Raw genomic sequence first — 12,794 nt, 5'->3', positions numbered from 1 at the left:
GCTCCATGACAGCAGTGTGCAGGTCTCTGGAGCAGTTTTAGTGGGTGCAGTGTTCTTCAGCCAGGCAGACCCAGGCCCAGGCCCACTTGTGGTAAATGTGAGCCCTCCAAAACCCACATGTAGGTGCCCCCCTTCACCCCTTAGGGCTATGGTAGTGGTGTACAGTTGTGGGGAGTGGGTTTGGGGGGGGGGGGGGGGGGGCTCAGCACCCAAGGTAAAGGAGCAATTTGTGAAGTCCACTGCAGTGCCCCCTAGGGTGCCCAGTTGGTGTCCTGGCATGTCAGGGGACCAGCGCACTACGAATTCTGGCTCCTCCCACAACCAAAGGGCTTGGATTTTAGTCGTTTTTGAGAGGGGCATCCTCGGTTTCCATTATGGCTGAAAACCGGGGATGACCATCTCTATGGTCGACCTAAATGTTGAGATTTGGGTGTCCCCGACCGTATTATCAAAACGAAACGAAAGATGGATGCCCATCTTGTTTCGATAATACGGGTTTCCCCCTCCGCTTCGCGGGGCCATCCTACGAGGACGCCCTCATGAAAACATGGGCGCCCCATTCGATTATGCCCCTCTTAGTGTATCTGAATGTAACTCACCTTGAGCTACTACTGAAAAAACCCACTCACCCAAATAAATAAATAATTATCTTACATGTGATTCTCTCTGCAGCCAATTCAAACTTTTAAGCACAGGCTAGATGTAATCATAGACCTTTATTGTGGTTACTAGCTTAGATGCTGTATTCTGTGTCAGTGACAATCTACACAAACCCTCTGGATGCTTTCCCCTTCACCTTAATGGTCAAAACCAAAAACAGAGAGTCTGGGGACATGTCATTGCCAACTCCCAAGTGACTTTGTCAAGAAATGAGCTTTTCTTCTATCGGTGACTAAGCCATAGCAGTCTGCAGTGGTCCATCCCCTATGTCTTAGGTTTTTGCTTAAGCAGCCTTCAAAACAGGAACTGGATAGATGGTTTCTCTAAACTTTCTCTTGACATTTCAAATATGCTGAAGCATTGACTTTGAGCACTTCAGTGTTGATTAGGGAACCAGTTCAACCAGTAGTCAAAATTTATGCCTTAGCTCAGAGTGAGTTGGCTCCAACATCAAGGCCACATCACTCTGATTCTACTGTGGCTTTATCCATTCAAAAACGTTTTGGAAAAGGAAGAGTGGAGATCATATTAATTCTTTTCAGAATGTCTCTTAGTGCTGACCTCTCGGGATTTTAAAAAAAATGCCCCAAAACCCCAAAGGTCTCCTGTAAAAATATTGCATAAGGACAAACCTGCTTAGTTTGAGATCTCCTCAGAACAAAGTTCAAAATGAAGGTGTTGATGTACTTGATGAATATATTTTAAGATGTTTTCTGTTAATTGAGAATTAATTTTATATATTAAGAAATGAGAAAGGTAATAAGAAAAATTAACCTCATGTAAACTGGATGACTTTCCTGCTTATTTTCGAAAGAGAAAAACGCCTACAGTGCGACCTAAATCGGGAGATAGACGTTTATCTCGCAAAGGTGCCCAAATCGGTATAATCGAAAGCCGATTTTGGGCGTTTCCAACTGCACTCCGTCGCGGAAACGAGTAAAGTTGACGGGGGCGTGGTGGAGGCGGAACTGGGGCGTGGTTATGAGCCGAGGAGAGATGGGCATCTTTAGCTGATAATGGGGAAAAAAAAGGCGTTTTTACCACGATTTTGGGTCACTTTTTTTGGACCCTTTTTTTTCACGATCAAGTCCCAAAAAAGTGCTCCAACTGCCCAGATGACCACTGGAGGGAATCGGGGGTGACCTCCCCGGACTCCCCCAGTGGTCACTAACCCCCTCCCACCAAAAAACCCCACTTTACAAACTTTTTTTCCAGCCTGTATGCCAGCCTCAAATGCCGTACCCACCTCCATGACAGCAGAATGTGTTCGATCCTGTCACAGCCTTTCCCTGGGTCAGATGTGGCTCTCGGGTGCAGTACAGGGTCACATCAGCATTGCATTGTAGTGCGTGTAGGGTATTGGACTCCGGGATTTCATTAGCTTGTGTTACAGTCTCACAATGTTGGTAGTTGGTAGGCTCTTCTCCCATGGTGCTTTTCCCCCTGCCTACTGGGTCAGAGTGTGCCCTGTTGTGTTGTAGTCCATGCGGTAGTGAACATTTTTGTAAGCCAGTTTTAGTTCCCTTTCCTGTGTTAGCCATGTTACAGAACTTAGTTCTTCCCTTGAATGTGGCTGAAAGAGGGCATTGTACAGCATTCTGCCAGCTCTGACCTACTGCTCATCTCAATACCAGGGAGACTCGTTGCTAGTGGGGCACAACCTCTGATCTGCAGTTAACTGTGAGGAAACGCGGTTATTCCAATAAAGGACGTTTTCGGAGAGATTAGTCTTCAGGTGTCAACTGGTGTGCCAATGTTATACAGCAGCAACAATTCCTAGAGGCCTGCGTGTATGCAGGTCCCTGGAGCACTTTTAGTGGGTACCGCAGTGCACTTCAGCCAGGTGGCCCCAGGCCCATCCCCCTCCCACCTGTAACACTTTTGCTGGTAAATGAGAGTCCTCCAAAACCCACTGTACCCACATGTTGGTGCCTCTTTCACCCCTATGAGCTATGGTAGTGTTGTACATTTGTGGGTTTTGGGGGAGGGGGGTTGGGAACTCAGCACCCGTGGTAAGGGAGCTATGCATGTGGGAGCTTTTTCTGAAGTCCACCGCACTGACCTAGGGTGCCCAGTTGGTGTCCTGGCATATCAGGGGAGCCAGTGTACTACGAATCCTGGCCCCTTCCACGACCAAATGGCTCGGATTAGGACGTTTTTGAGCTGGGCGTTTTTAGTTTCCATTATCGCTAAAAAAAACAAACGCCCAGCTCAAAAACGTCCATTTTTTCGAAAATACGGTTCAGCCCGCCCCTTCACGAACCTGTTCTCTGAGAAAAACCCCATGGAGATAGGCGTTTCCGTTCGATTATGCCCCTCCACGAATTGTATCTTCAGGCATTTTATTTATATGAAGTAATTGGTGTTTTCTGAAATCCACTGACAAGCAACCCTAATATTTCACACAACTTATGGTCCTTTTCAGCTAATAAATAATTACTCAAAGGATCCAAGATGGCCGCACTCATCTAGGAAGGTTGAGGACCTTGTTTCCTACGATACTTAATATGCCGAAAAGACGAGGTAGGGCAGCAGTCCAGGCTTCTCCGCTGCCTACCTCATTACCTGTGGGTCCAATGGACTGCTTCGTGAGGACTCCAGAACAGAATTATGATACCGGGAGCGGTCCCTTAGGAAACGCCAGCATTTTGAAGTATCGGCGCTTTCAGAGCATGATGTTACACTGAGCCCTGATCTGAGAACTCTAGCTCCCCCTCCGAGGGATCGAAAGGGCCTCCACCATTGAGTAAAGTAGACCCAGATTTGAGTGAAGCTCAGGAGAACCATCTTGTGAGGGAGATGGGTAGGGAGTTGGAACCCCCCCCCCCCCCCCCCCCCCCCCGAGGTGAGCAGCCCTGTTACATCAGGATTGGGTCATCGAGTAACTGAATATGGGAAGAAACCAGAACCTTTGGTGAATATGCCCCCTGGGATTCTGAAAAAACCGGCAGAGCTTTGGATTCCTTGTGGGATTTAATTTCTCAATTGGCACAAACTTTGCTACAGCAGACTAGTTCAGTGTCGCAAAAAGTTGTAGAGATTGAACATAGACTGGGAAAAAATGAAATAGAGATAAAATCTTCTTCTGGACGACTTGAGACTATGGAAAAAAATATTTCAAATATGGGAATTTTACAAACAGCAATGTTAAAAGATATTTCAATTTTGAGAAGTAAAACAGAAATGTATGATGATCATATAAGAAATTGTAATCTTAGATTTATAAATTTTCCAAAGATAAAAATGGTGAAACCACTCAATTTGCTAAAAAGATATCTTCAAGAAATATTAGAAATACCTGAAACAAGTTTACCTCCTTTCACTCAAGTGTATTATATACCCCAAAGAGAACCGGATCAACAACAGCAACAAAATCCCCTAGACGTGACTGCCATCCTGGAAACTTCGGAAACTGAATTAGCTACTGCGGCCACCTTGGTAGCCACAGTAGCCTTACTGCCTGACAAACAATGGCTCTTTCGAATGTTTTTTCAGAATAAAGATAAATTATTTTGGGGCCTAAAAATACCTTTGTTTCCCGATGTTTCGAGAGATACCCAGAGAAGGCGCAGGCAATTTTTGTTATTGAAACCTGCCGTTTTGCAGCTAGGAGGCACATTCTATCTTAGATTTCCTTGTAAGTGTAATGTACGATACAATATGGTTAAATATGTGTTTATGGAACCTTCCCATTTAACATCTTTCGTTGCCTCTAAGAGAGTTTAATGGTTTAAGTCTCTGTTCTTCCTAGGTGATATTTTGCTTAGAAATTGTTTTCCTTTAAATTCCTCATAATTTAGCGATCTTGGATTCCAAACATAAAGTGGACTTGAGTGTTATTACATAAGATAAATTATATTATTATTATTTCCTAATTTGATAACAGTTTTCCATATCAAGTGTATATTCTTGAACTATGATTTAAATGCATAAATAAATTTAAAAAATGATTATTATTATTCAACTCCAACATAGCCCTCTTGAGTAGGAAAATACCTAATGCACTGAATATAATTCGTCTTGAGCTCAGATTTGGAAATGGCAAGTAGTAAATCTAAACACCATACCTAGCTATGAAGACATTTTGGAGTAGATTCAAAAAACGGTGCTAAAAAAAAAAATAAAAAAGTACTCCAAGTTGGGTGCTGTTTATAGAATAGTGTTTAGAGCCAATTTATGTGCCAAAGTCAGGCACGAGGATTTACACCAACTGAAACCTGGTGTAAATACTGACTCATAATTTATGCATAGATCCTCAGTATTCAGTAGTCCTGCGTGCATCTTTAGTGAACACCCCCAACTTGCCCATGCTCCTCCCATGGCCACACCCCTTTTGAGTTGTGTGCGGATCTTTGTAGAATGGCACATAGCAAGATACACACGCAAATCCAAATTGTTGCCAATTAATGCCAATAATTAGCACCCAATTATTGGTGCTAATTGGATTAGCCAATTTATTTGCGTACATATCTTAGCATAGTGTGCAGTTTTGTGTGCAGAAGTTTGAGCACCATTTATAGGATCCGGGGCTAGTCCTTATCACTCTAATCTTCCATCATTATCTGGTTGTTAAAGCTTCTGCTTTTACATAAGTAATGCCACACTGGGAAAAGACCAAAGGTCCATCGAGCCCAGCATCCAGTCCACGACAGCGGCCAATCCAGGCCAAGGGCACCTGGCGAGCTTCCCAAACGTACAAACATTCTATACGTGTTATTCCTGGAATTGTGGATTTTTCCCAAGTCCATTCAGTAGTGGTTTATGGACTTGTCCTTTAGGAAACCGTCTAACCCCTTTTTAAACTCTGCTAAGCTAACCGCCTTCACCACGTTCTTCGGCAACGAATTCCAGAGTTTAATTACGCGTTGGCTGAAGAAATATTTTCTCCGATTTGTTTAAAATTTACTACACTGTAGTTTCATCGCATGCCCCCTAGCCCTAGTATTTTTGGAAAGCGTGAACAGACGCTTCACATCCACCTGTTCCACTCCACTCATTATTTTATATACCTCTATCATGTCTCCTCTCAGCCGTCTCTTCTCCAAGCTGAAAAGCCCTAGCCTCCTTAGTCTTTCTTCATAGGGAAGTCGTCCCATCCCCGCTATCATTTTAGTCGCCCTTCGCTGCACCTTTTCCAATTCTACTATATCTTGAGATGCGGCGACCAAAATTGAACACAGTACTCAAGGTGCGGTCGCACCATGGAGTGATACAACGGCATTATAACATCCTCACACCTGTTTTCCATACCTTTCCTAATGATACCCAACATTCTATTCGCTTTCCTAGCCGCAGCAGCACACTGAGCAGAAGGTTTTCCGTGTATTATCGACGACGACACCCAGATCCCTTTCTTGGCCTGTAACTCCTAACATGGAACCTTGCATGACGTAGCTATAATTCGGGTTCTTTTTTCCCACGTGCATCACCTTGCACTTGCTCACATTAAATGTCATCTGCCATTTAGCCGCCCAGTCTCGTAAGGTCCTTCTGTAATTTTTCACAATCCTGTCGCGAGTTAACGACTTTGAATAACTTTGTGTCATCAGCAAATTTAATTACCTCACAAGTTACTTCCATCTCTAAATCATTTATAAATATGTTAAAAAGTAGCGGTCCTAGCACAGACCCCTGAGGAACCCCACTAACTACCCTTCTCCATTGTGAATACTGCCCATTTAACCCCACTCTCTGTTTCCTATCCTTCAACCAGTTTTTAATCCACAATAGGACATTCCCTCCTATCCCATGACTCTCCAATTTCCTCTGTAGCCTTTCATGAGGTACCTTGTCAAACGTCTTTTGAAAATCCAGATACACAATATCAACCGGCTCCCCTTTGTCCACATGTTTGTTTACTCCTTCAAAGAATTGAAGTAAATTGGTCAGGCAAGATTTCCCCACACAAAAGCCGTGCTGACTTGGTCTCAGTAATCCATGTCCTCGGATGTGCTCTGTAATTTTGTTTTTGATAATAGTCTCCACCATTTTCCCCGGCACCGACGTCAGACTCACCGGTCTATAATTTCCCGGATCTCCCCGGAACCTTTTTTAAAAATCAGCGTTACATTAGCCACCCTCCAATCTTCCGGTACCACGCTCAATTTTAAGGATAAATTACATATCACTAACAAGCTCATTTTTCAGTTCTATCAGTACTCTAGGATGAATACCATCCCGTCCAGGAGATTTGCTACTCTTCAGTTTGCTGAACTGCCCCATTACGTCCTCCAGGTTTACCGTGAAGTCAGTAAGTTTCTCCGACTCGTCCGCTTGAAATACCATTTCCGACACCGGTATCCCACCCAAATCTTCCTTGGTAAAGACCGAACCAAAGAATTCATTCAATCTCTCCGCTACGTCTTTATCTTCCTTGATCGCCCCTTTTACCCCTCGGTCATCCAGCAGCCCAACCGATTCTTTTGCAGGCTTCCTGCTTTTAATATACCGAAAAAAAATTTTGCCATGTTTTTTTGCCTCTAATGGTTTCTTTTAGCCGTAATAGCTTCCCTTCCATTTTCTGAAGGCGTTTCTTTTAGCTGTAATAGCTTCCTTCACCACATTTTTCAACCACACCGGCTGTCTTTTGGACTTCCGTCTTCCTTTTCTAATTCGCGAAATATGTTTAGCCTGGGCCTCCAGGATGGTATTTTTGAACAGCGTCCACGCCTGTTGTACAGTTTTTACCCTCTCAGTTGCCCCCCTAAGTTTTTTTTTAACTGTTCTTCTCATTTTATCATAGTCTCCTTTTTTAAAGTTAAACGCTAACGTATTTGACTTCTTGTGTATAGATACTTCAAGGTTGATATCAAAACTGATCATATTATGATCACTGTTATCAAGCGGCCCCAGTACCATAACGTCCTTCACCAGATCATGCGCTCCACTAAGGACCAAGTCTAGAATTTTTCCTTCTCTCGTCGACTCCTGCACCAGCTGCTCCATAAAGCTGTCCTTGATTTCATCAAGGAATTGTACCTCTCTAGCATGTCCCAATGTTACATTTACCCAGTCTATATTTGGATAATTGAAGTCACCCATTATTATCACATTGCTCATTTTGTTTGCGTCTCTGATTTCTTTTATCATTTCTACGTCTACCTGCTCATCCTGGCAAGGCGGACGGTATTACACTCCTATCACCGTCCTTTTCCCTTTTATACATGGAATTTCAGCCCACAATGATTCAAAGATGTGATTTGTGTCTTGCTGAATTTGTAATCTATCTGAGTCAAGGCTCTCGTTAATATACAATGCTACCCCTCCACCAGTCCGGTCCACCCTATCACTACGATATACTTTGTACCCCGGTATGGCAGTGTTCCACTGGTTATCCTCCTTCCACCAGGTCTCAGTAATGCCTATTATATCCAATTTTTCATTTAGTGCAATATATTCCAACTCTCCCATCTTATTTCTTAGACTCCTAGCATTTACATATAGACATTTCAGAGTATGTTTGTTGTTCCTATTTGCATGATGCTTAGTACTTGCCACTATTGATTTGCCATTTTTTGTCTGATCTTTAGTTGTATTTAAGGGCACCTGGCCTACCACGGTCTGTTGTGCAGCCTCACTATCCAGAAACCCTATCTTCCCTGTTTGTGAGGTATCCTTGCAAGATACCTTATCCCGAACCATGTGCTTTTGAGCGACTGTCGGCCTTCCCCCCATTTCTAGTTTCATAATTGTAATTTCACACTTCTTCACGCTTCTGTCAAAATGAGTTTCAGTGGCCAAGGAATGTATGCAGACAGTCACTAGTTTTTTTTTTTTTTTTTTTTAAAGTATATCACTATACGTGAGCACTGTAATTGGCATAATATTTCCATCTCTCCCTTTTCTTCTATGACTACATAGAAACATTGGATAGGCTATATGGGCTTTATTTGCCATCATTTTCAGTCTGCCAATCTACACTAACTACTAAACTCTACAGTCCCTTCCTCTCCCTCAGGATTCCTCTATAATTGTACTACTCAACCAAAACAAAGATGTTGCCTGGCCCATAAATTGAATACTCACAACTTCAAAAAGGTCTGGCTGTAAGTGTATGATGTATGTGTGTTCTGACTTAAATTCAAAGTCCATTCAGAGTGCTTAATTATAGGTAGTAAATTAATCTCCTTAATTATACATAGAGGGGCATAATCGAAAGGGGCGCCCAAGTTTTCCTGAGGACGTCCTTGCAGGGCGGGGCGTCTATCTTTCATTTCAATAATACGGCAGGGGACGCCCAAATCATGAAATTTAGGTCATCCTTAGAGATTGTCGTCCACGATTTTCAGCGATAATGGAAACCGAGGACGCCCATCTCAGAAACGACCAAATCCAAGCCCTTTGGTCGTGTGAGGAGCCAGCATTCGTAGTGCACTGGTCCCCCTGACATGCCAAGACACCAACCGGACACCCTAGGTGGCACTGCAGTGGACTATAAATTACTCCCAGGTGCATAGCTCCCTTACCTTGTGTGCTGAGCCCCCCAACCCCCCCAAAACCCACTCCCCACAACTGTATACCATTACCATAGCCCTTAGGGGTGAAGGGGGGACACCTACATGTGGGTACAGTGGGTTTCGAAGGGCTCACATTTACCACCACAAGTATAACAGGTAGGGGGGATGGGCCTGGGTCCGCCTACCTGAAGTGCACTGCACCCACTAAAACTGCTCCAGGGGCCTGCATACTGCTGTCATGGAGCTGGGTATGATATTTGAGGCTGGCATAGAGGCTGGAAAAATATTTTTGAGATTTTATTTTTTTAGGGTGGGAGGGGGTTAGTGACCACTGGGGGAGTGAGGGGAGGTCTGGTGGTCATCTGGTCATTTAGGGCACCTTTTTGTGGCTTGATCGTAAGAAAAAAAGGACCAGGTGAAGTCGTCCAAGTGTTCATAAGACACCCACGAAAAACACCCATAGCCATGCCCCATTTGCCTGCGCGCGTTAGAAGTTTGGCACACATCGTTACAGAATACGCTTAGCAAGTTGTGCACCTAAATTGTAATCGGGGTCGATTAGTGCTTATTATTGCTTAAGTACTGTTAACAAGCTTAAGTTATGTGCACTGTTATAGAATTTGCGCCGATTTTGGCGCTGATCTCGAGGCACGCTATATAGAATCCAGGGGTAAATGCTGAGAAATACTTGATTTAAGTGTTCTCTACATCACTAAATGATGATTATGTATGTAGCACAGAACTATATATGAGTTCATTTGATTACCAATGTTTTCTCTCAGAAAGAGCTTACAGTCTTGTCTTTAATCTCAAGAAGGTTATAATATTCAATTTTGGGAAAAGGAACAGGACCTAGATGTCTTAGTTTCACAGGCACCTCTTTGATCTGAGTATACTTCAATATAGTTCTTTGATATTCTGACTTCATTTTAGTAATTAATTTTCAGGGAATTTGTGTTTAGATTGTTGATTTTTATTAATAATTGTTCATCTTTTAGTCCATTGTTAATAACTAAGATCATAAGGACCAAAATACTATTGTCTATTAGATATTTTAGATTCAAAACTGCAGTTTAGGTTTATTTCCTTCCTGTAACTTTTTTTTTCTCTCTTTCAGCTACTTAGATTGTTAGAAGTTAATAAAAGACTCCAAGAACAGATTGACCGGTGTGTTTGGTTCCAACAAGTGTTGCTTGCCCTGGTTTCTCTTCAGATTGCTTTTTATGTCTATATATTGAACTCTCAAAAAAGCTAAATTGCACCATGCTATAAGGAACTTGCTGCTTACAGTAATCACTGTGAAAAAGAAGAGACCTAGGCTTCTCCAGCAAACCATAACACTGCCCACATTGGTACAAATCTGTGCTACCTGAAGACTGAAAAGTGAGTTTGATACTACGTGTCTTCATAAGAACAAACAAATGATAGAGGAGCAAAGAAATGTGAAGAAAATTATTTACAGTACCTGTAAGGGGATATTAGGCCTCAGAGTTATACTCAGTATACTGAGCATGTTAATAGGTATAATTGTCAAGGAGAATAACTACTACTACTACTACGGTTACAGCATACAACCGAAAATATGCTTTGAATAGAAATTAACTTTTAATATTTTATATGGAGAACTTTAAATGTTGGTAATTTATCATGTATGTGTTTGCTTAATTATAGGTAGTAAATTAATCTGCTTAATTAAACATAGATACTTAATTTGACAGGATGTGTGGTTATATCCTTCAGGCATACTATGACACTGTAAGCTTTATAACTTGACACCAAAAAAGGTACATATGTCATTTCAATGACATAACCTGGAAATGTGTGGAAATGTGTACACTGATTGTAAGCTATTTAATTTAAACATTTTTAAGTTATATACTATTTTTATTTTTCCACGCAAATAAGCATTTGGAGGATCTATATAAGATATCAACAATAGATAGTTTATTATTTAGTGGAATTCTAATAGTATATTAAAATTACATTTTGTTAATATCTGTAAATTACCAGTATTATTTCACCCAAAAAATAGGGCTTAAAGGTTTTTTTTTTTTTTTATAGAGTTAGGCAGCTGCTGTAACTTTAATTGGGCTTATCAGATTACCGGAGTTGCCTAAAGAGGTTTCACTAACCTAAACTGAAACCCGATGAGCTCCAGCCGTTGAAGTTATTAGACAGCGCTGGGAGCTTACAAGCTAAGTTGATTTTGTGCATTACTTGCTCATTTACTTAAGTTGATTTTGTGCATTACTTGCTTATTAATTGCAATAATGTTTAATTTTTGAATTTTCGAACAATGGTACCCACGGACATTGTTGTGCCTTTTTCCTGAAATTAATGAACAATATATAGGCAATTTTTTTCACATATGAATACTAGCGGGTACCATTGGTTGGCTGGAGGTGTTCAATGATTACAAATACATACAGACCGGTGAGCCAGAACAACAGTTGGCACACACGGATACTTCTGACGTTATGAGATAACCTCCCTAGCCGTTTATGGTCCTATTGCAATACGTGAACTTTGTCCAGTTTTTGTTGTGTGTTTTTTACAAATTTTTGTTGGACTAAGTTTAGCCATTATTTATTCTTTGTTGTTATATTTTCGTAACTTTAATTAAGGCAGTCTCTAGACTAAACAAGCCATCAGCAATTTGTGCTGTTTCATTTAGTGCCTAAAATTTCTCTTTGCTCTTATTTAGATGTTTATGAATCTGTTTATCTATGGATAAAAACTGTATAGTTATAAGGTTCTTGAGATATATTGACTTACGGTTTGTGCAGGACTGAAATAATCCTAAATGGAAATTTAAGTTCCATCCTGGAACTTGTGATAGTCCTACAGATTTCTCAATCTTACTAAAAAGTAGAAAGCCACAAATGTGCCTAAAAATCATGTGGACAATGTTTTTTTATTATTATTATTCTGTTTCTTTTTCAAAGTACTTGCTGAAAATTATTTCAAATACCTTTTGATCATTTCAATTGCAATTCTTTTGTTGACTAGGTTTTTCCTTCAGGATTTATAGATATGAAGTGAGAGATGAATGAAGACTAAATCTAAACTATGCAACTGTTATGGCATACATTCACATCTAGTTAGAAATGATGTTCAGTCCCTCCTCTAAAGAGAGGTAGCAGTAATTTGCCTAATCACGTTTTAGCTTATTTTGAAAATCAAGATGCAATTCACCAGATTCTATATATGGCGCCCAGAATTGCATGCCTAAATTTCTGCATGTGCCCAACGAGCTAATTAACATCAGTAATTGGATGCTAACAACCAATTATTGATAATTGGCAGTCATTTAAATTTGTGCAGGTATCTATCTGCAAGCTGTTCTATAAGGCTTGGCCCCTAACTCTACTAGCGTGTAATTCAAAAGGGAGCTTGGCCATGGGTGTGTCAGGGACATTGCTGAAAGTTGCAGAGCGGAATTATAGAATAAGCCCTCAATGTGCACCTAACTTGGATGACAGCATATACATCAGGTTTCAGCAGGTGCAAGTCTGGCACCTAAAGTTAGGCGTGGGAATGTAAGACGATTCTATAAAAGGTGATTCCTTAAACAGTGCTAAGTGCCAGGTTTTTTTCTGCACTGAATTTTGAGTGCCATTTACTGAATCTAGCCAATTTGTTCACAAAATATGAGCAGTTATTTCTGTTTTTTTTTTT

At 41.3% G+C, this 12,794-nt stretch overlaps 1 protein-coding gene across 2 annotated transcripts in view; it reads left to right on the top strand.

Moving 5' to 3' along the window:
* MOSPD2 (motile sperm domain containing 2) overlaps window positions 1-11,195 on the top strand; it is a 162,534-nt gene extending 151,339 nt beyond the window's left edge. For both annotated transcript variants that reach the window (XM_030201571.1, XM_030201572.1), the window contains exon 15: window positions 10,234-11,195. In XM_030201571.1, coding sequence (XP_030057431.1) covers window positions 10,234-10,371 — 138 coding nt within the window. In that variant the 3' untranslated portion in view covers window positions 10,372-11,195. The remainder of the gene's footprint in view (window positions 1-10,233) is intronic.
* The last annotated feature ends 1,599 nt before the right edge of the window (window positions 11,196-12,794 follow it).

This window comes from Microcaecilia unicolor, chromosome 4 (genome assembly GCF_901765095.1).
Source record: "Microcaecilia unicolor chromosome 4, aMicUni1.1, whole genome shotgun sequence".
NCBI lineage: Eukaryota > Metazoa > Chordata > Amphibia > Gymnophiona > Siphonopidae > Microcaecilia > Microcaecilia unicolor.
The sequence above is the reverse complement of the archived record's forward strand: the minus strand, read 5'-3'. Positions and strand labels throughout refer to the sequence as shown.